The 23,790-nt window shown below is 43.7% G+C and overlaps 1 protein-coding gene across 2 annotated transcripts in view; it reads right to left on the bottom strand.

Annotated features, from left to right (window-relative positions):
* The window catches only part of cibar1 (CBY1 interacting BAR domain containing 1), a 75,879-nt gene extending 55,013 nt beyond the window's left edge, over window positions 1-20,866 (bottom strand). Inside the window, exons 1-2 of one of the 2 annotated variants that reach the window (XM_041189502.1) lie at window positions 20,718-20,866; window positions 15,154-15,388 (exon numbers count right to left, since the gene is read on the bottom strand). In XM_041189502.1, coding sequence (XP_041045436.1) covers window positions 15,154-15,388; window positions 20,718-20,752 — 270 coding nt within the window. In that variant the 5' untranslated portion in view covers window positions 20,753-20,866. The other variant, XM_041189503.1, reaches the window with a different exon arrangement.
* Window positions 20,867-23,790: the final 2,924 nt, after the last annotated feature.

Here is a 23,790-nt window from a genome sequence, read left to right as displayed (position 1 = left end):
GAGGATTAGCAAATCCTTCTATGCCGGATTGTATGACGTGAAGCCCACAGACAGCATGGCCTCCCTGTCCTTCCTGTCCTCTATCATGGAGGTCTTAGATGACAGTACACGGGAGAGTCTGGACAAAGCGCTAACTCCTGATGAACTGACTGAGGCCCTTGAGTCCTTCGAGAAGAGTAAAACTCCTGGAAGCGACGGCTTGCCGGCGGAGTTGTATTCGGCTCTGTGGGACTGGATCGGCCCTGACCTGCTAGAAGTGTACGACAGTATGCTCCTGGCTGGCAGTATGTCAGAATCCATGAGGAAAGGCATTATCACCCTCATCTACAAGCACAAGGGGGAAAGGGAGGAAATTAGAAATTGGCGATCCATTTCACTGTTGAATGTGGACTATAAAATTCTGTCCAAGGTCATCGCCAATCGGGTCAAATCCGCTCTGGAATTGGTGATCCACCCTGACCAGACCTGCACTGTGCCGGGCAGGAAGATCTCTGACAGCCTCGTGCTGCTCAGGGATACGATTGCCTATGTACAGGACAGGGGTGTGGATACCTGCCTCATCAGCCTGGATCAGGAGAAGGCCTTTGACAGAATATCGCACACCTACATGGTGGATGTGCTCTCCAAAATGGGGTTTGGGGAGGGAATTCACAATTGGATCCAACTGCTCTACACTAACATCAGTAGTGCAGTCTCAATCAATGGGTGGAAATCAGATAGCTTTCCTATTAAATCTGGAGTCAGGCAGGGCTGCCCTCTCTCGCCTGTTCTTTTCGTGAGTTGCATAGAACCCTTTGCTGAGTCCATCAGGAAGGATCCGGGCATAAGAGGAGTGACAATCCCAGGTAGTGGAGGCACTCAGATCAAAGTCTCCCTGTACATGGACGATGTCGCCATCTTCTGCTCTGATCCGCTGTCGGTGCACAGACTTATCCACATCTGCGACCAGTTCGAACTGGCCTCGGGAGCCAAGGTAAATTGTGGGAAGAGCGAGGCCATGCTCTTTGGGAACTGGGCTGACCGATCCTTTGTCCCCTTCACTGTCAGGGCTGATGGCCTGAAGGTGCTGGGAATATGGTTCGGAGGGACCAGGGCATGTGTTAGAAACTGGAAGGAGCGAGTGTCTATGGTAAAAAGGAAACTGGGCATGTGGGAGCGACGCTCCCTCTCCATTGCGGGTAAGAACCTGGTCATCAGGTGTGAGGCACTCTCGCTGTTGCTGTACGTGGCGCAGGTCTGGCCCATTCCACACTCCTGTGTGGTGGCGATCACCCGAGCCATCTTCCGCTTTATCTGGAGGTCGAAAATGGATCGTGTCCGCAGGGACACGATGTACAAGCCTCTAGATAAAGGGGGAAAAAACGTGCCCGACATCGCCCTCATACTGATGGCCACCTTTGTGTGCGGCTGCATCAAGCGGTGCGTAGACCCTCAGTATGCAAACACCAAGTGTCACTACATGCTGAGGTTCTACCTGTCCCCGGTGTTGCGAAGGATGGGTCTGGCCACGATGCCGCGGAACGCTCCAAGTAGTTGGACCGTGCCGTACCACCTGTCCCTCGTGGGAAAATTTATGCAGAGAAACACCTTCGACCACAAGTCCTTCAGGCAGTGGTCGGCATGTAACATCTTTAAGGCCCTGAGGGAAAAGGAGAGGGTGGATCCTGTGGGATGGTTCCCTGAGCAGACTGACAAAGTAATTTGGCAGAATGCCTCATCACCAGAACTTTTCAACAAACACCAAGATGTAGCTTGGCTGGTGGTGAGAAAGGCCCTCCCTTTAAGATCCTTCCTACACGCCAGGAGTCTCACCCCCTCTGCACGTTGCCCTCGAGGTGGTTGTGGTGGGGAAGAGACCGTTGTTCACCTCCTTGTAGATTGTGTCTTTGCAAAGAAGGTCTGGAGAGGGATGCAGTGGTTGCTGTCGAGGTTCATCCCGAGCAGTTCTGTGACAGAGGACTCTGTGCTCTACGGGCTGTCCCCAGGGACACACACCGAGACAAACATCAACTGCAGCTGGAGGATCATCAACTCGGTGAAAGACGCTCTTTGGTCTGTCCGAAACTTGTTGGTTTTCCAGCGCAAAGCGTTGTCCCCGACCGAGTGTAGCAGACTAGCACTTTCCAAGGTCCAGGACTACGTGCTGAGGGACACAGTTAAGCTTGGGGCAGCCGCCGCAAAGGCGCAATGGGGAAGGGTTGCTGCCTAAGACCTTTCTGCCACAGTGCACTGGGGGGCTGGGAACTGTAAAGAGCCCCTCAGTCTGTACAGATTAAAATGTATGTCTGCCAATGATTGAAATATTCATTGTTTTTTCTGATACACCTTGTGTTTTCAGTTTGTAAAAGTTGAACCTTTGTATTTTTGTAATGGTGATTTAAAAAGTTTAGAAATGTTTTTGAAGATTTATGAATAAAGTATATTTTTGCAAAAAAAAAGACCAGAACTGGCAGTGGCGAGCCAGCCTTTTGTAGGTCCACCTGATATGCAGACAGAACTAAGACACCCATGTTGGTCTTCCTAAACATATCAAACTGATATAGTACATCAGCATGGCTTACACAGTGGCTTTATGATACAAGCACACAGATACATGCACTCAGCTCAGAGTTCATCTTTTGTCTCAACATGTGCATCCGTCACCTACCACACCCCCACCCCCCAAAATCTACATCTTATTCTAGAATGGAGCAATTCCAAGATAGTGAACTTACATGTGGAATCTTTTACATCTGTCTACCCAAGAGGGCAGATGGGGTCTCAGTTCATTGTCTCATCTGGAAGCTGGCTCCTTCAAAAGTGCAGTACTCCCATAGTAATGTAATATAAACAAAGAACTGCAGATGCTGGAAATCCAAAACAAAAACAGAAATACCTGGAAAAACTCAGCAGGTCCGGCAGCATCGGCGGAGAAGAGCAAAGTTGATGTTTCGAGTCCTCATGACCCTTTAACAGAACTGAGTAGAAATAGGAAAGGGGTGAAATATAAGCTGGTTTAAGGGGTGGGGGGAGGGGGGGAAGGTGTTGGGACAAGCAAGCAGTGATAGGAGGAGATAACCAAAAAATGTCACAGACAAAAGAACAAAGAGATGTTGAAGGTGATGATATTATCTAAAAGAATGTGCTAACTAAGAGTTAAGAGCAGGACAAGCAAGGTAGCTCTAGTGGGGGTGGGGTGAAATCGATGATTACTTCAGTGCTGCTTCATGCTCTCGTCGGGACCTGGAAAAATTTATTAATTTTGCTTTCAATCTCCACCCCTCCATCATTTTCACGTGGTCCATCTCTGACACTTCCCTTCCCTTCCTTGACCTCTCTGTCTCAATTTCTGGTGACTGTCCACCAATATCCATTACAAGCCTACCGACTCCCACAGCAACCTTGACTATATTTCCTCACACCCCGCTTCCTGTAAGGACTCCATCCCATTCTCTCAGTTCCTTCGCCTCCGTCGCATGTGTTCTGATGATGCTACCTTCAAAAACATTTCCTCTGACATGTCCTCCTTCTTCCTTAACCGAGGTTTTCCACCCACGGTGGTTGACAGGGCCCTCAACCGTGTCCGGCCCATCTCCCGCGCATCCGCCCTCACGCCTTCTCCTCCCTCCCAGAAACATGATAGGGTACCCCATGTCCTCACTTATCACCCCACCAGCCTCTGCATTCAAAGGATCATCCTCCGCCATTTCCGCCAATTCCAGCATGATGCCACCACTAAACATATCTTCCCTTCACCCCACCCATTGGCATTCCGTAGGGATCGTTCCCTCCATGACACCCTGGTCCACTCCTCCATCACCCCCTACTCCTCAACCCCGACCTACGGCACCACCCCATGCAAATGCAAAATATGCAACACCTGCCCCTTCACTTCCTCTCTCCTCACCGTCCAAGGGCCCAAACACTCCTTTCAAGTGAAGCAGCATTTCACTTGCATTTCCTCCAACTTAGTCTACTGCATTCGTTGCTCCCAATGCTGTTTCCTCTACATTGGAGAGACCAAACACAGACAGGGTAACCGCTTTGCAGAACATCTTCGGTCTGTCCGCAAGCATTACCCAGACCTCCCTGTCACTTGTCATTTTAACACTCCACCCTGCTCTCTTGCCCACATGTCTGTCCTTGGCTTGCTGCATTGTTCCAGTGAAGCTCAACGCAAACTGGAGGAACAGCACCTCATATTCCGACTAGGCACTTTACAGCCTTCCAGACTGAATACTGAGTTCAACAACTTTACATCTTGAACTCTCTCCTCCATCCCCACCCCCTTTCCGTTTCTTCCCCCTCCCTTTTGTTTTTTCCAATAATTTATATAGATTTTTCTTTTCCCACATATTTCCATTATTTTTAAATGTATTTCACCCATCATTTATTTCACCCCACCCCCACTAGAGCTACCTTGCTTGTCCTGCTCTCCACTCTTAATTAGCACATTCTTTTAGATAATATCACCACCTTCAACACCTCTCTGTTCTTTTGTCTGTGACATCTTTTGGTTATCTCCTCCTATCACTGCTTGCTTGTCCCAACAACAACCACCCCCACCTTCCCACACCCCAAACCAGCTTATATTTCACCCTTTTCCTATTTCTACTTAGTTCTGTTGAAGGGTCATGAGGACTGGAAACGTAAACTTTGCTCTTCTCCACCGATGCTGCCAGACCTGCTGAGTTTTTCCAGGTATTTCTGATTTTGTCTCCCATAGTAATGTATTGGAGTGATGGTCTGGATTTTGTGCTCAAGTCTCTGGAGTGGGACTTAAAATTCACAACCTGAGTCAGAGACAAATGTTCAACCAACAGAGCCACAACTGGAAAAAGCAGTAGGAGTACTGAAAAGATAAATCGAGATAAGGAGAACACGGGACTAAATGTTTAATACGAGTCATACAGTCAATAGGGAAGATATCTCCACTTGTCAGAACAGTTCAAAATTTGGGGCAGTGAGTATAACATACCCACAAATAACTCCAAAAGGGAATTCTGTAGAATTATCTTTATCAAAGAGTCAAGAGAATGTGGAACTCACTACCAAAGGAAGTAATTGAAACAATTCGCATAGATGCTTTTAATGGGAAGCTAGATAAACATGTGTAGGGGAAAGGGTTAGCTGAAGCGAGGTGGGAAGAGGATTAAGTGAAGGATAAAGACCGCATAAATTAGTTTGTTCATGTGCAGTAAATTCCATGGCTGTATCTTTAATCTATTTATTTTTTAAATCATTTCTGGATATAAGCACGTAAATTATGACTATTTCAATTCTTGGCATTATCTTCTTCAAAGATAAAATATCAAGTTATTCAGTAACAAATCTTTGTAGAAGGTCCTCCAAGTCAATATTATCTGGGTTAAGAATGGAACACAAACTTTTTTTTGCAACTAGCTCCTCTAGGTTAGGAGATATGCATAGATATGCTGGTGGACAATGTTCTCCAAATATTGGCCCAAAGTCACGGAACAACAAAATGGTTACAACACAGGAAGCCATTCAGCCCTTTATGTCTGCACTGGCTCTCCAAAGGAGTAATTCACCCAATGCCACTCCCACACTTTCTCCACGTCACCCTGCACACCCTTGCTTTTCAGATAATCTAATTCCCTCTTGAATGCCTGATTGAACCTACCTTCACCATACTCTAGGAAGTGCATTCCAGGTCCTAACCACTTAAATACAAATATGCATACATACATACAAATTAGGAGCAGGAGTAGACCACTTGGCTCTTCGAGCCTGCTTCATCACTCAATAAAATCCAGGCTGATCTGATTGCAGCCTCAACTCCGCATTCCTGCTTACCCCTGATAACATTTTACCCCCTTGCTTATCAAGAATTTATCCAGCTCTGCCTTAAAAATATTCAGACTCTATTTCCACTGCCTTTAGGGGAATAGATTTCCAAAGACTCACAATTCTCAGAAAAACATTCTCATCTCTGTCCTAATGGATGACCCCTTATTTTTAAACAGTGGCCCCTAGTACTAGATTCTCCCACAAGAGGAAATATCCTCTCCCCATCAACCCTGTCAAGACCCCTCAAGATTTAGATGTTTCAATCAAGTCACCTCTTACCCTTCTAAACTCCAGCAGATACAAGTCTAGCCTGTCCAATTTTTACGCATAATACAGCCTGCCAATTCCAGGTATTAATTTAGTAAATCTCTGAAATGCTTCCAACACATTTACATCCTTCCTTAAATAAGGAGACCAATACTCTACACAATGAGATGTGGTCTCACCAGCACCCTGTATAACTGAAGCATAAACTCCCAACTTTTGTATTCAATTCCCCTTGCAATAAATTATTACATTCTATTAGCTTTCCTAATTACTTGCTGTACCTGCATACTAGCCTTTGTGATTCATGCACTAGGGCCCCTAGATCCTTCTACATCTCAGAGCTCTGCAATTCTCACCATTTAGATATGCTTCATTTTAATTCTTCCTGCCAAAATGGACAATTTCACACTTTCCCACATTATACTCCATTTGCCAGGTCTTTGCCCACTCATTTAACCTATCTATATCCCTTTGTAGCCTCCTTGTGTCCTCTCCACATTGTACTATCATACCTATCTTTGTGTCATCAACAAATTTAACAAACATACCTTCGGTCCCTTCATCCAAGTCATTTCTATAAATTGTGAAAAGTTAAGACCCCACACTGATCCCTGTGGTATACCACTTGTTACATCCTGCCAAACAGAAAAAGACCAATTTATGCCTACTCTCTGTTTCTTGTTAGCTAGCCAATCTTCTATCCATGCCAATATGTTACCTCCTACACCATGAGCTTTTATATTTTGCAGTAGGGGATCAATAGGGGCACACGAGGAGACAGGCAACTACTTAGAAATGAGATGGAGACTGAGTGAGTAGCGAATTGGGTTTACGTGGTAAGTTCTGGCAAGTCCTTTACAGGTTTTATCTATAGATTAAGAATCAAGATCCGACATAGTATTAACCTTCAAGTTAGTTAGGCTAGCTTGGAGTGGCAGTTATCAGTCAATCACATGAAAGCAGTTGGTTCAAGGAAAAATTACGGTGCAGAAAGAGGCCATTCAGCCCATAATGTCTGCGCTGGCCAAAAAGAAAAACTAGCCACTCATTTTAATCCCACTTTCCAGCATCTGGTCTGTAGCCTTGCAGGTTACAGCACTTCAGATGCAGATCCAGGTATCTTTTAAATGAATTGAGACTTTCGGCCTCAACCATCAATTTAAGGCAGTGAATTCCAGATGCCCACCATTCTCTGGGTGAAAAAGTTTTCCTTCATGTCCCCTTCTACCAATCACATTAAATCTATGCCCCCTGGTAATTGACCCCTCAGCTCGGGGAAACAAGTCTTTCCTGTCTACCCTATCTAGGCCCCTCAAATTTTGTACACCTCAATTAGGTCACCCCTTATCCTCCTCTGTTCTAAGGAAAACAACCCTAGCCTATTCAATCTCTCCTCATAGCTGCAATATTCAAGCCCTGGCAACATGCTTGTAAATCTCCTCTGCACTCTCTCCAAAGCAATTATGCCCTTCCTGTAATGTGGTGATCAGAACTGTACACAAAATCCCAGCTGTGGCCTAATCAGCATTTTATACAGTTCCATCATTACATCTCTGCTTTTGTATTCAATACCTCACCCAATAAAGGAAAGCATTTCATATGCTTTCTTGACCAGCTTGCCCACCTGTCCTGCTACCTTCAAGGATCTGTGGACATGCACCCCAAGGTCTCTCATTTCCTCAACCTCTCTCAATAACTTCCCATTTATTGAGTATTCCCTTGCTTTGTTTGCCCTTCCCAATAACCAGTTCTGGGGCAGCTGGGACCTGTATGAGAAGGGTGGGTTACACTTTTAACAGGATTGAGACTAATGTCCTCGCGGGAAGTTGCTAGTGCTGTTGGGGAGGGTTTAAACTAGATTGGCAGAGGGATGGGAACCTGAGGGAAAATTCAGAGTGGCGAGGAGAAAAACTGCCTGGAGAAGAGGAGAAATGCTAAATGATAAGGAGGATATATCAGGAATAGTATCAAGGTAAATAGAGCACTTGCAGCATTTGAGAGAATTAGAGTAGGCAATAGTGAGTCCTTAGAATGGGTCAGAGTAAGGGGGAAAGTAAAAAAGCCTAAATTAGGGTTAATGTGCATGTATGAGAGTGTACGGAGTGTGGTTAATAAGAGTAGTGAACTATAGGCACAGGTTGACAAATGGAACTATGATATTATTGCTATAACAGAGACCTGATTCAAAGTCAGGCAGGACTGTGCGCTAAATATTCCTGGGTACAAAGTGTTTTGGAGAGACAGGAAAGGGAGAAGAGGGGTGGGGGGAGGGCAGGGGCTAGTGGAGCGTGGCAGTATTGATTAAAGATGGCATTACAGTACTAGAGAAAGAGGATGTTCCAAAGGGGTCAAGGACGGAATCTCCCTGGCTAGAAATAAGGAATGAAAAAGGTGCAATAACATTGATCAGTGTAGTGTATAGACCACTAATTAGTGGAAAGGACGCAGAGAAACAAACCTGCAAAGAAATTGCAGAGAGGTGCAAGAATTATAGAATAATTCTAATGGGGACTTTATCCAAATATCGACAGGGATAGGAATAGTTCAAAGGGACAAGAGGAGCAAGAGTTCCTGCAATGTATTCAAGATAATTTTCTACAGCCGAATGTTTTCGGTCCAACAAGAGGGAAGGCACTGTTACACCTGGTCCTAGGTAATGAGTTGGCCCAAGTGGATCAAATACCAGTGGGAGAGCCTCTAGGAGATAGTGACCATTGTATCATAAGCTTTAGGTTAATCATGGAAAAGGGCAGGGAACAATCCAGAGCACGGATAATTAACTGGGGGAAAACCAACTTCGATGGGATGAGAATGCATCTGAGTCACGTGAGTCGGAATCAAATGTTGGTAGAAAAGATGGTGGCTGAACAATGGGCCACCTTAAAAAAAAAGTATTGCAGGCAATGTCATGGTATATTGAAGGGAAAGGTAGGACAAATAAATCCAGAGCGCCCTGGATGATGAGAGAGGTGAAGATGAAAAGGAAGAAGTGCGTATATGACAGATGTCAGGTAGAAAATACAATGGAGAATCTGACTGACTTTAGAAGGACCAGTGGGGAAGTGAAAAAACTATTAAGAAAAACAAAGAGAGAGGGAGAACATGAAAGAAGACTGGCAGCTAATACAAAAGGGAATCCCAAGGTGATCTTTAAGCATGCAAATAATAAAATGGCAGTAAAAGGAGGAGTAGGGCTGATTAGGGATAAAAAAGGGGACTTACACATGGATGTAGGAGAAATAGCGGAGGTATTAAATGAGTACTTTGCATCTGTCTTTAGAAAGGAAAAATATCCTACCCAGGCCAAGGTGAGAGAGGAAGCAACTGGTACACTAGAAGAATTTACAATTGAGAAGGAGGGGGTTTTAGAAAGGCTATCTTTACTTAAAATTGATGTGGACCAGGACCAGATGAGATGCATTCGAGGGAAGTGAGAGTGAAAATTGCAGAGGCACTAATGTAATATTGCGAATGTTACACCCTTGTTCAAAAAGGGGTGCAAGAATAAAGCTGGTAACTACAGACCAGTCAGTTTGACTTCAGAGGTACGGAAACTTCTGGAAACCATAGTTCAGGACAAAATCAATAGTCACTTAGACGACTGCAGGATAATTAAGGAAAGCAAACATGGATTCATTAAGGGAAAATCATGTTTAACTAAATTGGAGTTTTTTTGAAAAGGTAACAGAGGGTTGATAAGGGCAATGCTGTTGATGTGATGTATATGGATTTTGAAACGGCATTTGAAACCGTGCCACACAGCAGACTTGAGAGCAAAATTCTAGCTCATGGAATAAAAAAGAGAATAGGCACTTGGATAAGAAATTGGCTGAGTGACAGGAAACAAAGATTAGCAGTTAATGGATGTTTTTCAGCTTGGAGGAAGGTCTGTACTGGAGTTTCCCCCGGGGTCAATGTTGGGACCCTTGCTCTTCCTGCTGATTAACGATCTAGACTGTGGCGTTCAGGGCATGATTTCAAAATTTGCAGATGATACAAAAATTGGTAACATTATCAACTGTGATGAGGATAGTCTTGAAATTCAAAAGGACATAGACATCTTGGATTGGGCAGACAAGTGGCAGATCAAGATCAATGCAGAGAAATATGAAGTGATTCAATTTGACCGGAAGAATATGGCGATACAGTATAAAATAAAGAGAGAAACTCTAAAGGAGGTGCCTAAACAAAGGGACTTCAGTGTAAATATACATAAGTCATTGAAGATGGCAGGGCATGTTGAGAGAGAAGTTAATAAAGCATATAGTATCTTAGGCTTTATTAATACAAGAGTAAGGAGGTCACGTTGAACTTGTATAACACACTAGTTGGGCCTCATCTGGAGTGCTGTGTCCAGTTCTGGGCACCATATTGAGGAAGGCTGTGAAGGAATTGGAGAGAGTACAGAGGAGATTCACAAGAATGATTCCAGGGATGAAGAACTGTAGCTATGAGGATAGATTGGAGAGGTTGGACTGTTCTCCTTGGAGAAAAGAAGGCTGAGAGGAGACTTAATAGATGTATTCAAAATCCTGAGGTGTATGGACGGGGTAAATAGTGAGAAAATGTTCCCACTCAAGGGAGCATCAAGAACTAGAAGGCATAGATTCAAAATAATTGGCAAAAGGAGTAAAAATGATGAGGGGAAAAAACTTTCCACCCAGAGTGTGGCTGGAGTCTTGAACAAACTTCCTGAGAAGGTGGTGGAGGCAGGTTCGATCGAGGTATTCAAAAGGGAATTGGATTTCTATTTCATAAGACGGGGAGTGGGATTAGGTAGAATGCTCTTTTAGAGAGCTATTGCAGACTCGATGGGCTGAATGGCCTCCTTCTGCACTGTAAAGATTCTGTGATTCTGCAATAACCTTTGATGTGGCACCTTATCAAATGCCTTCTGGAAATCTAAGTACAGTACGTCTACCGGTTCCCCTTTATCCACAGCACGTTTTCAAATTTCTCCAACAAATTGGTTAAACACGATTTTCTTTTCACAAAACCACATTGACGCTGCCTGATTACCCTGAATTTTTCCAAGTGTCCTGCTATAACGTCTTTAATAATAGCTTCTAATATTTGGCCTATAACAGATGTTAAGCCAACTGGCCTGTAGTTTCCTGCTTTCTGTCTCTTTCCTTTTTTGAATAAAGGAGTTACTTGCTGTGTGAAAGCTTTTTATGTCACCATTGCTTCTTATTTCCCCAATTACCTTAAATCTTTGCCCTCGATCCTTCCACCAATGAGAACAGTTTTTCCCTATCAACTCCATCAGACCCATTATTTTGCATACCTCTATCAAATCTCCTCTCGACCTTTCCTTCTCCAAGAAGAACAGTCCCAACTTCTCCAATCTATGTAACTGGAGTTCCTTATCTCAGGAACCACTGTCCTGAATCTTTTCTGCACCCTCTTTAATGCCTTCACATCCTTTCTAATGTGTGGCATCCCGAACTGGATCTGGACACAATATTCTACTTAAGGTTATACCTGTGTTGTACACAAGTTTAACATAATGTCCTTCCTTTTGTACTCCACGCCCTTATTACTAAATCCTAGGTTGCAGTATGATTTATTAAGTGCTCTCTCAACCTGTCCTGCCAGCTTCAACAATTTAGGCACTTATACACCCAGGTCATTCTGCTGCTGCTGCATCCCATTTAGAATTGGATCTTTATTTTATATTGTCTCTCCGCATTTTTCCTACCAAAATCGAATCACTTCATAAGTGTCTCAGCCACTCCAACTTCAGAAAAGTACCCGCCATTGTATTATTTTCAATTTCTGCTTTTCCAATCCTCCTGCCACTCCGAGTGGGACTGCCATTTGGTGCTGAATCACCTATATACAGGGTTTAGCACAAACTATGAGCTAACTCCATGCATGCTTCTACACAGGTTTCTGCCCAGTCTACAACAACTGGCTCTAGTCTCAGGTCATGTCTCTTTACATCACACTGTGGGCAGTTGTTTCCCAGTCCCACATTGTCTCCAGCTATGCCAGATACCCTTATACTACACCTCCCCCTAAGTTTTTACCCAACATATTTACATTATAATCATGATACCCCTTCTCCTCCAACCCACCGCACACCCACACAACCACCCCGCCACCCCCCAAACTCTGACTTTATAAATTCAGGCAGTCTGGAGGCTTGACAATTCTTCCAGATCTCATTCTGGTCACATTCGGAGGAGTGGTAGACTCTGATAATTTGGGCAACATTTGTTGATTCGGAGTTTGGGGTTGTAACCTGTATTTCTGGCATTTGGTGGCTGTCTTCTTCTGATATGCTTTTTGCACTGTTTGGCGTTGAACTTCTCTGTCAACTCCCCATCTACTCTGCTCAGGGACCACTGGCTTGTCCCATTCTTTCCGGAGAGACTGTTCACTCCACTCATTCATGGTACAAACCCATTTTTTTCTTTTTCCATGTGGTCCACCATGATCTGTGTGGGTATTGAGGGCGTCTCTCTCTGTTGCTTGGATGTTCCTCATCAGTGGGCTCACTTTGCAGTTTGGCTTTTATCCCCATACTGTATTCTTCCATATGTCTCCATGCCTCACTGAGGTGTGCTCTGGTATGTTGATGGTCGCTTGCTCCAGCAACATCTTGCAGCCTTGTGCATTGGCTGGAATTTGCAATGTCTGTGCTGTGGTGTTTACAGGTAGTGTGACAGCAACCGTTGGAGCTTGAGGTTGGGGCTAATTCTTCTGTTGCTGGTCATTTTCCTGTGTGCTTCCACTTGAGCTAAGTGATAATTATCTAAAAGTTTAGCAGGTCTGACCAAAGAGGAGCTTTTGCTGCCTGCAAAGAAACTGAACAAACCTGCACTGCGAAGAGTGAAAACAATTCAGAACTGAAGTCCCAGTCAAGAGTCTCTTTACTGGTGGGCTTCTCAGGAACTTGTAGATCCGTATAGTTAACAACAGTAGTTGTCTTGACATCTTCTGCCGTTTTAAGGTTAAGAGCAACACAAGCATCTCTGCTCAAGAGAGAAGAAAAAGACTGGTTATGGATGATATGCATGACTTTGAATATCTGCTTGTTGCCATACCTAGTGGTTCTAGAATCCTGTCTATGACCGGAAGTCAGATTCCTCCAGGCCCCCAGAGTGGTGGGTCTATTGCTCAAAGCCAGAGGTCTGTGTCTCAACCAAGGTTCCTTATTCGAAAGGAACATAACACTGGCACACATGTCCAATTTGAAGTTGATGAGGTAGCCATTTACTGAGATATCTGCAGTCCAAAAAGAGAATTCAGGATCCTTGACACCAAGAAGCATGGTCAGGTCTCTTCATGGTGTGGTACCTCAATCTCATGAATTGTCTTGGAATCCTCCACCCATATGGGTATCTTAGCTTTGCATAGTTTTCCAAAGTATCCCAGACAGTAGCAACTGAAACACTGCAGTGAGATTGCTGTACAGCTCTCGGCTGTGCAGTCATTTGGCTCCACAGTGCTGACATGGGTTGCCCATCCTCTTGGGTATTCTCTTCCTTGGACTGGAGTTTCTGTGCCCCCTTGTTGCTTTAACTAGCTGGACAGTTCAGGTTGCACTGTACCATGTAAAATGGATCAGTGCTGTTGGCAGATTTCAGACTGTTTGGATGGCCTTTTTTTTTTAAAAGAGTCAGATCTTCCCTGGCCTGTAGTATGTCTGAAAGACATTGTTAGTGACTCCAACAACAATTCCATCCCTTGCATTATGACTTAAGATCACCTTAATTACAGCCTTCAGCCAATCTGTATAATTTGTTCATAAAATAGCCAACCGGTTCTCCACGCTGTTGGGCACATTTGTTTAATTTCGTTATCAAATTTTGTTGCTTCTTTAGATTAAAATATGCATTGAATGATTTCAGAACATCTTCAAATTTATCTAAAGATTTGTTTATTCTTTGCTTCACAATAATATCATAATTAGGCCTACTGAATAAGGCAGTGTATTCACTTGTTCAGCTTCTGTCTTTTTATCTAATTGTGAAGCTATCACGTATCTTAAGAATCTTTTCCGTCAAAGTCCCCAATTTTGTGTTTGGTTCGACCCTTGGATCAGTCCAAATTGGTCTGGTTATGTTGATGTGTTATCCACGGTTGATTTAAAGTTCAGGTGAGTACAGCTCTAAATGCTATGTAGGTTTTAAAGATGGCACTGCAGTAACCGTTTTTCAGAGAATTCCCCACACTTGTCAGGTTTTGGTGGGCTCCCGCAGCAATGGCGGTCCTGACCTCTTTGGGGTTTAGTTTTTTTGCAGCGATTTGTTAAATCGATGATTTGGGGCCTTCCCTGACATATTGGAGAATTTTTGGGCATTTTACAATCAATTCTCACTTTGGTTGAGGTTTTTAAACATTCCACTTTTTGTCTTACAACAAGCTTTGCCGATTTTGAACGCAGGCTGGTTGCAGTGCTTTCAGAACAGACTGCTTTGATTTTTTTACAGCACTGAAGCTGTTTAAACCAGTTCTGGCTTACTTTTTTGCTCACCCCTGCTGGGCCCTTGAATTCTGCACTCTGTAGCCATTCACAATGGACCTCCACAAGATCTGGTGGAGTCCTCAGCTGCACAGTGGACCTTTTTTCTCCTTCTGCGTTTCTGCTTTTAATTCTGCAATGGAGCTTCTTTCAGACAATCTCCTTCTGTGTCTTCACTTCAGGTGCTTTCAGTCAGGTCAGAATGCTGCTCCTTTAATTTTCCAGCTTTTGAATTTCTGCTCCAGCTTCTGGGTTTTTCCATTAGCTGCCACCATGTTGTATGTTCAGTAGGTCTTACGAATAAGTTCTGTGTCTTGTTTGGTTGAACAAGAAGTGTTTATTACAACACATAGCTATGTACATACATACACACATTTACATATTAATATATACATGTTATAGCCCAAGCTATGAGCTAACTCCATGTTTGCTTCTATACTAGCCTCTGTCCAGTCCGCAACCATTGATTCTAGTCTCAGGTCATGTGTCTCTTTAAATCACACTGTCGGAGGTACAATGTTAATCCTTGCAATGCCAGATACCCTTATACTACAATATAGTGCTAAATGCAAAAAATGTTCAGAAAGCAGAATTCATTTAAACAAATATTTTCAGCCACTCACCTGTGCATGTCGATAATCTTGAATTAAAGCAAGGTGATCTGCAAAGCCACTCAGACCATATTTTAAATTAGGAGTTTCTGTATTGGAGTACTCTCGGAATTCTTTAACCAGGAGGTCAGCCTTATCACGTAGTCTTGCAGTTTTCCGTGCATAGGCGGCAAATAAGCTGCACAACTCACCAAAGTGTTTTTCCACATTTATAACAGTGGTCTGAATATACTTGATTTGACTGTCTCTGAAAAAGAATCATGGTTTTACTTTGAATTCATAGTAAATTATGAAGCATTTAGAGATGTAAATTGTCATAGAGGATCCCTTCTACAGCTGGCTGCATGCTGTGATTAGCACTTGTGATGTCTACCTGACTTCTCCTTTTAGGATTACCATGGCAATTTAAGTGATTATAAAATGTTACAATTTAGTGAGGAGTGGAGGTAATATAGGAGAAAGCAAATCAGAAAGCCCTTGCTCATTTTTTTCATCCACAACTTCGTCCAATGTTAGTTTGCAGGGATCAAACTTTTTGTACCACACCATTTAGCATTGAGTCATTAGGGAAGCCCATAGAAAAAATTCACTAGTGGGAGTGATCTACAGGCCCACTAACAGTAACCACAATTCAGGACAAAATATACAAGAACAAATATTGGGTGTTTAGTCATAAAGAGACAGCAATAATCATGGGTGATTTTAATCTACTTATAAACTGGAAAAATCAGATTGATGGTAGTAGCCTGGGTGAGGAGTTCATAGAATGCTTTTGAGATAGTTCCTTAGAACAGAATGTTCTGGAACCAACCAGAGAGGTTATATTAGACTTGGTATTGTGTAATGTGACAGGATTAATTAATGACCTCAGACTGAAGGCACCTCTAGGTAGCAGCAACCACAATATGATTGTATTTTACATCCAGTTTGAAAGGGAGAAGAGTGGACCTAAAACTAGTATTTTAAACTTAAATAAGGGCAATTATCTGGACACGCAAGTTAAGCGAGCTGAAGTGAACTGGGATATTAGGCTAGGGGATAACCAATAGAGAAGTAATGTCAGACATTTAAGGAGATATTTCAGAATACATATATTCCTACTATAAAGGAAAATTCTAAAGGGAGGACCCACCATCTGTGGTTAACTAAAGAAGTTAAGGAAAGCATCAAACTTAAGGAAAAAACATATAACTGCACTAAGATGAGTGGCAGATCAGGCGATTGGTGAGAATATAAAGAACGGCAGAGAATGACTAAAAAGTTAATCAGGAGTAAGAAATTAGAATATGAGAGAAAGCTACGTAGAAATGTAAAAACAGACAGAAAGTTTCTACAGGTATTTAAAAAAGAAAAGTGAGTAAAGTGAGTTTTGGTCCTCTAGAGAGTGACAATGGGTTCTTAATAGTAGATAATAAGGAAATGGCAGATGAAATAAACAAATATTTTGCTTCTGTCTTCACTCTTCAGAGTACAAAAAAAATTTCCAGTAATAGCTATAAGTCAGGAGGTGGAAAGGGGGGAGGAACTTAGTGAAATTACAATCACTAGAGAAGCAAACTGATGGAACTGCGCGCTGACAAGTCTCCGGGTCCCGATGGACTTCATCCTAGAGTCTGAAAAAAGGTGGCAAATGAGGTCGTAGATTTTAATTTTCTAAAATTCCCTAGATTCTGGAAAGATTCCATCAGACTGTAAAGTAGCAAATAAAAATTAAACAAATTCAAGAAGGGAGGGAGGCAGAAAACAGGAAACTATAGGCCGGTTATCTTGATGTCTGTCATGGGGAAAGTGTTAGAATCGATCATTAAAGAGGTTATAGCTGGGCACTTAGAGAAACTCAAGGTATTCAGGAAGAGTCAGCATGGTAATGTGAATTGAAAATCATGTTTAACCAATTTATTTGGAGTTATTTGAAGGAGTCACATGCGCTGTGGATAAAGGGGAGCCTGTAGACATGCTGTACTTGAATTTCCAGAAGACATCATAAGATGCCACATCAAAGGTTACTGCAGAAAATAAAAGCTCATGGTGTAGGACCTGGAAAAATTTAACAATTTTCCTTCCAATTTCCATCGCCTTAACCTGGCCCATCTCTGATACTTCCCTTCCCTTCCTTGACCTCTCTGTCTCAATTTCTGGTGATAGACTGTCCACCAATATTCACTGCAAGCCTACCAGCTCGCACAGCTACCTCAACTATAGCTCCTTTCACCCTGCTCCCTGTAAGTACTCCATCCCATTCTCTCAGTTCCTTCGCCTCTGTTGCATCTGTTCCAATGATGCCACTTTCCAAAACTGCACCTCTGACATGTCTTCCTTCTTCCTTAACCGAGGTTTCCCATCCACAGGGCCCTCAACCGTGTCTGACCCATCTCCCACACCTCTGCCCTCACACCTTCCTCTCCATCCCAGAACCATGATATGGTCCCTCTTTTCCTCACTTTTCAGCCCACCAGCCTCCGCATTCAAAGGATCATCCTCTGCCATTTTCACCAACTCCAGCATGATGCCACCATCAAACAGATCTTAACTTCACCACGCCCCCCCCCCCCCCCCCCCCCCCCCCCCCAAAATCGGCATTCTGTAGGGACCATTCCCTCTGGGACACCCTGGTCCACTCCTCCATCGCCCCCAACACCTCATCCCCCTCCCATGGCACCTTCCCATGCAATCACAGAAGGTGTAGCACCTGCCCCTTTACCTCCTCTCTCCACACCATCCAAGGGCCCAAACACTCCTTTCAGATGAAGCAGCACTTCACTTGCACCTCCTTCAATTTGTTCTACTGCATTCGCTGCGCCCAAGAACAAGTGACAGATTGCTTTTGTGGAGGGGTGGGGCAGGGTGGACAGTGGTGAGTAAAAGGATTGACAATAGGATAAAAGGTGAGTATAAAACAATGAATAAAAATGAAAATAAATAAAAATAAAAATAAGTGGATAAAAAAAACAAAAAAAAATTAAAAATTAAAATGAATATTGAAAAAAGGTGATTTTTTTTCATCTCTACATCGGTGAGACCAAATGCAGATTGGGTGACCGCTTTGCGGAACACCTTTGGCCTGTCTGCAAGCATGACTCTTGCTGTCACTTGCCATTTCAACAACCCATCCTGCTCTCATGCCCACATGTCTGTCCTTGGCCTGCTGCAATGTTCCAGCGAAGCCCAATGCAAACTGGAGGAACAGCACCTCATCTTCTGATTTGGCACTTTACAGCCTTCTGGACCTAACATTGAGTTCAACAACCTCAGACCATGAACTCTCTCCTCCATCCTCACCCCCTTTTTTATCACCATTTTTCAACAGTCATTTTAATTTTTAATTTTTATTTTTTGTAATTTTTTTTATACACTTATTTTTATTTATTTTCATTTTTGTTTTATCCCCACCTTTTATCCTATTTTCAATCATTTTTCTCATCACCGCCCACCCCCGTACAAAGGCAATCTGTCACACATTGTTTATGTTGTTCTTCCCAGAGTGCTTACCCTTGTCCTGCTATTATCATATTCTGCTTTTTGACCCTAATGCCACCATCAACATCTCCTTTAGCCAGTACCACTATCATTAACACCCCTTTGTCCTTTTGTCCATGACATCTCTGGTAATCACTCCTTTGCCTCCACCCATCACTGGCCTTCTATCCAGCTACACCTGCTCCACTTCCATTACACGGTATAAATGTCATTACATTTTTACTTCTCTTTAGCTCTGAAGAAGTCATAAAGACTCGAAACGTTAACTCTGTTTTTCCCTCCACAGATGCTGTTAGACCTGAGTTTTTCCAGCATTTTCTGTTTTTGCTTCAGATTTCCAGCATCCACAGTATTTTGCTTTTATCTTAATGGAATGCTATCCTTAATTCTGAGAGGAATTAAATTAAAAGTAATGATGTTATGCTTCAGTTATACAGGGACTTGGTGAGACCACAACACGAATATTGTGATAAAAACAAAAAACTGCGGATGCTGGAAATCCAAAACAAAAACAGAATTACATGGAAAAACTCAGCAAGTCTGGCAGCATCAGCGGAGAAGAAAAGAGTTGACGTTTCGAGTCGAATATTGTGTGCAGCTTTGGTCTCCTTATTCAAGGAATGATGTAAATGCATTGGAGGCGGTTTACCAGATTGATAACCGGAATGAGTAGGTTGTCTTGTGAGGAAAAGTTAGGCAGACTGGGCTTGCTTCCACTGGAGTTTAGAAGAGTGAGGAGTGACTTAATTAAAGTATACTAAGATCCTGAATGGTATTGATAAAGTCGAAATGAAAATGATGTTTCCTCTTGTGGGCAAGTGCAGAATAAGGGCGCACTGTTTTAAAGTTAGAGGTTACCCTTATAGGACAGAGATGAGGAGAAACTTTTTCTTTGAGGCTTGTGTGACTTTGGAGCTCTGCCTCAGAATGCGGTGGAAGCAGGGTTATTGAATATTTTTAAGGCAGAGGTAGACTCTTGTTAGGCAAGGGAATCAAAGGTTATTGGGGGTAATTGGAATGTGGATTTCGAAACACAAATAGATCAGCCATGAACGGAATGAATGGCACGCTCGAGGGGGCCAAACAGCCTACTTCTGCTCCTATGTCGTATGTTTCAAATGTAAAACATTTTGGTCTGAATTTCCAGAGGGTTTTCCCAATCTCTTGTTCTAATTTTAGAAGAATGAGAAAAAAATGGTGTAAATGGCTAATACTAGCTTTTTTTGTGTCACAATATCCCACCTCTCAGAAATCCCAAGTTTTCCCTTTCTTATCTTGCACAACATTAGATGTGTTGACTGCATGACTTTAGGTCAGGAAATTAAGAAAACGTGTAAATAAACACAAACTATCTTACAGGCTATTTGGGAGGCCGTACAGGGAAACAAAGTGAAGAAAGTAAAACATGACACTACAAATATTACAAATCATAAAGCTAAAGCTTGGCACTGTTGAGGAAAATGTTAATCTTACAGCAATTGAAAGCTTGTGCCTGCCATAATTAGATCAACTACCATTTGGAGTACACGACAAAAGGAATAGAAACACCATTCATAACACGACGTTCAGAAGAAGCTTTTGGTCAAAACTACAAATGGTCTCTTTTCGGGATAGATTGGTGACATAATATAATTAGATGTGTCTGAGACCCTGCTTCTAGTGGGTTGCCTCCTTTCCCGTATTGGAAATCGAAGTGTTGTACCCATTGGTTTTGGCCATTAAAATGAATGGGTAGAAACCCGTAAACTGCATTTCCCAATTTTTTACACTCCAAGGGGCGAGAATTCGAGCCCGAAATAGAAACATAAAATTACCCTCCATAAGCGAGTAGACTGATTCTCATATCAAATACTTTATTCCTGCGTTCCGATGGCAAACAAACTATTGCGTTTATTTCTTTCTAACCATCATTTAACAGTTCTGTCGAAGGGTCATGAGGACTCGAAACGTCAACTCTTTTCTTCTCCGCCGATGCTGCCAGACCTGCTGAGTTTTTTCAGGTAATTCTGTTATCATTTAACATTGCAGGTTCCCGAAGCCGCGGACCGTGACTAGGCCTTTAATGAAGCCTCACACTTTCCTATAGACGAAAACCCTACCTGGCTCGCGTGTCCTGATCACGGGCCTGAAACATGACGGTTCCCCCGCCCCCTTGAGTAGTTAGGATGCGAAGAGAAGGGTGGCCACTCCTTGGCCGATCAGTCGGCGCCGGAACGAGCCTGCGCCATGAATCAGCCCCGCCTTAGCCAGTGCGGAGTCACCCGTTACCATAGCAGCCGGCTGAAGCGCGCCCGCGCCGCGCGCTCCCTAGTCCTCGCCATCAGAAGCGGGCACCCCGAATAACGGGATTCTAACAGCTCAGCAGGAAGCCATTCGGCCCATCGTGTCTGCACCTGCTCTCTGAACGGGCATTTCACCTAGTGACTGCATTCTCCTTCCTTCTCCCTTTAACCCTGCAGATTTTTTTTTCAGATAATAAGAACACAATCCTCAGAGAAAAAATTTCTCCTCATCTCTGTCCTAAAAGGGCAACCCCTAATTTTAAAACAGTGCCCCCTTGTTCTGGACTCACCCACAAGAGGAAACATCCTTTCCGCGTCCATCTTGTCAAAACAGTTCAGGATCTTTATATACTTCAATCAAGTCACCCATCACTCTTCTAAATTCCCCAGTGAATCAGTCTGTTGAACCTGTTTCCGCCAGACTCCCAGTGTATTCCAGACTCTAACCACTCTGTGAATTTTTTGTTTGCATATTGCTTTTGCTTTTTTTGCCAATTATTTTAAATCTATGCCCTCTCCTTCTCGATCCCTTCACAAGTGGGAACAGTTTCCATCTGTGTCCAGGCCCCTCGTGATTTTGAATACCTCTATCAAATCTCCTCTCAGCCTTCATTCCTCCAAGACAGACCCCCAGCTTTTCCAACCTATCTTCATAACTGAAGTTTCTCATCCTGGGACCATTCTTGTAAAGCTCTTCTGCACTCTCTGCAATGCCTTCACATCCTTCCTAAAATGTGGCACCCAGAACTGTATGCAATATGGGCTGAATAATATGTTCTGAAAACAGGAGTGTTACATGCCCACGCCAATGTATTATCGGTTATGATGATGCTGGTTCATGTTCCCAATGTCATCATGCCTGATCCATATGATATGGCAGGTGGGCAGGGCTAGAAATCAGGAGCCAGCTTACGTTATTCAAATTTCATTACATAGTGTAACTCTTTCGAGTACAAGCCCGTTTCCATCTGTTTCAGATGAAGTTACATTGTTTCATAGTTTTGCCATTGTGAGATTTGAACTCTTGATAATCTTTTAAATGAAAACCAAATCAACAAAATAATGTAACTCTTTCGAGTACAAACCCGTTTCCATCTGTTTCAGATGAAGTTACATTGTTTCATAGTTTGCCATTGTGAGATTTGAACTCTTGATCCTGGGGTTACAAGCCCAGTACCATAACCACTTGGCTATTTAGGCCAAGCTTTTCTTGTCCCCATTTGTAACTCTTTCGAGTATAAACCCATTTCCATTTGTTTCAGATGAAGTTACATTGTTTCATAGTTTGCCATTGTGAGATTTGAACTCTTGATCTTGGGGTTACAAACCCAGTACCATAACCACTTGGCTATTTAGGCCAAGTCCCCCCAAGGAGATGTAACTCTTTCGAGTACAAACCCGTTTCCATCTGTTTCAGACGAAGTTACATTGTTTCATAGTTTGCCATTGTGAGATTTAAACTCTTGATCTTGGGGTTACAAACCCAGAACCATAACCACTTGGCTATTTAGGCCAAGCCTAGAACACTAGATTACATTGTTTCATGGTTTGCCATTGTGAGATTTGAACTCCTGATCTTGGGGTTACAAACCCAGTACAACCACTTGGCTATTTAGGCCAAGCCTAAATGAAGGTACACTGAATCAGGAGCAAACCACAGCTCAAATAAAGACATTCACTGGAGAGTCAGTACAGGTAACTCTTTCGAGTACAAACCCGTTTCCATCTGTTTCAGATGAAGTTACATTGTTTCATAGTTTGCCATTGTGAGATTTAAACTCTTGATCTCTTGATAATCTTTTAAATGAAAACCAAATCAACAAAATTGGGATAAATCAGGCACAGCCCCTAATTCAGGTCAGCTGTAAAACCAAGGACAAAAATTTAAAGGAACCTTACAAACTTTAAATCAAAACGTGATTAAAGGGGTCAACAAAACACCCCAGTCCCCGTGGTGCCCACCGAGCACGGAAGGCCTCGAGAGTGCCAGCAGACACCGCGTGCTCCCTCTCCAGGGACATCCGGCAGCGAACGTAGCCGCAGAAGAGGGACAAACAATCGGGCGGGACTCCCCCGTCGATCGCCCGCTGCCTGGACCTGTTAATGGCCAACTTGGCCAGGCCAAGGAGCAGGTTCACGAGGAGGTCCTCCTCCTTCCCGACCCCCTTCCGCACCGGGTGCCCATAGATCAGGAGCGTGGGGCTGAAGTGCAAACAAAACATCAATAAAAGGTTTTTCAAATAACTAAAAAGGAGTGCAGTCTACAACACCCTATGTATACATGGTCCACGGACTCCACAAGACCGCAAAAAGGGCACGTGTCCTGAGAGTCCGTGAACCTATGCATCCTCTTATTATAAGGGACTGCTGCATGCAACACCCTCCAACCCAGGTCCCCGATTGAAAGGGGGAGGACACCTCCGTAGAGGGCCTCCCATCGGGGGCCTCTGCCGCCGGACGGCAACAAGGCATGCCAGGGTATGTCCGGGCGACGGACAAGGGCGAGAAAATGGAAGGTGTGCAGCAGCAGTCCGTACAAAAAGCCCCTCTTTGCCGTGCCAAAAGGCACGGAGGGCATGTCCCCGAGGCGGCTCATATTGCGGGGCACCAGCACCCGAGGGAGGGTTCGGGGCTTGGGGCCAATGTGGAATTCTGTCCGAACAGGGGAACGTTCAGACGGAAGACCACCGCGCACCCAGGCCACCTCAAGACCCAAAATAACGTCGGGTCAGAGTACAACCGATCTCAGGTCTTGGATGGCATCAGCTGCGACCTGGACACTCACAGACGCGCGTCGCGCCAACTCCTGCGGGAGCATCCAGCCCAGTCCTCCGCCACCCAGCACATCCCCGATCCTGGTCACCCTTGCGGCCACAGCCCTCCTCTCCGC

This window comes from Carcharodon carcharias, chromosome 6 (assembly GCF_017639515.1).
Source record: "Carcharodon carcharias isolate sCarCar2 chromosome 6, sCarCar2.pri, whole genome shotgun sequence".
In the NCBI taxonomy this organism is placed as follows: Eukaryota; Metazoa; Chordata; class Chondrichthyes; order Lamniformes; family Lamnidae; genus Carcharodon; species Carcharodon carcharias.
Note: the sequence above shows the minus strand (reverse complement) of the source record. Positions and strands in the feature narration are given on the sequence as shown.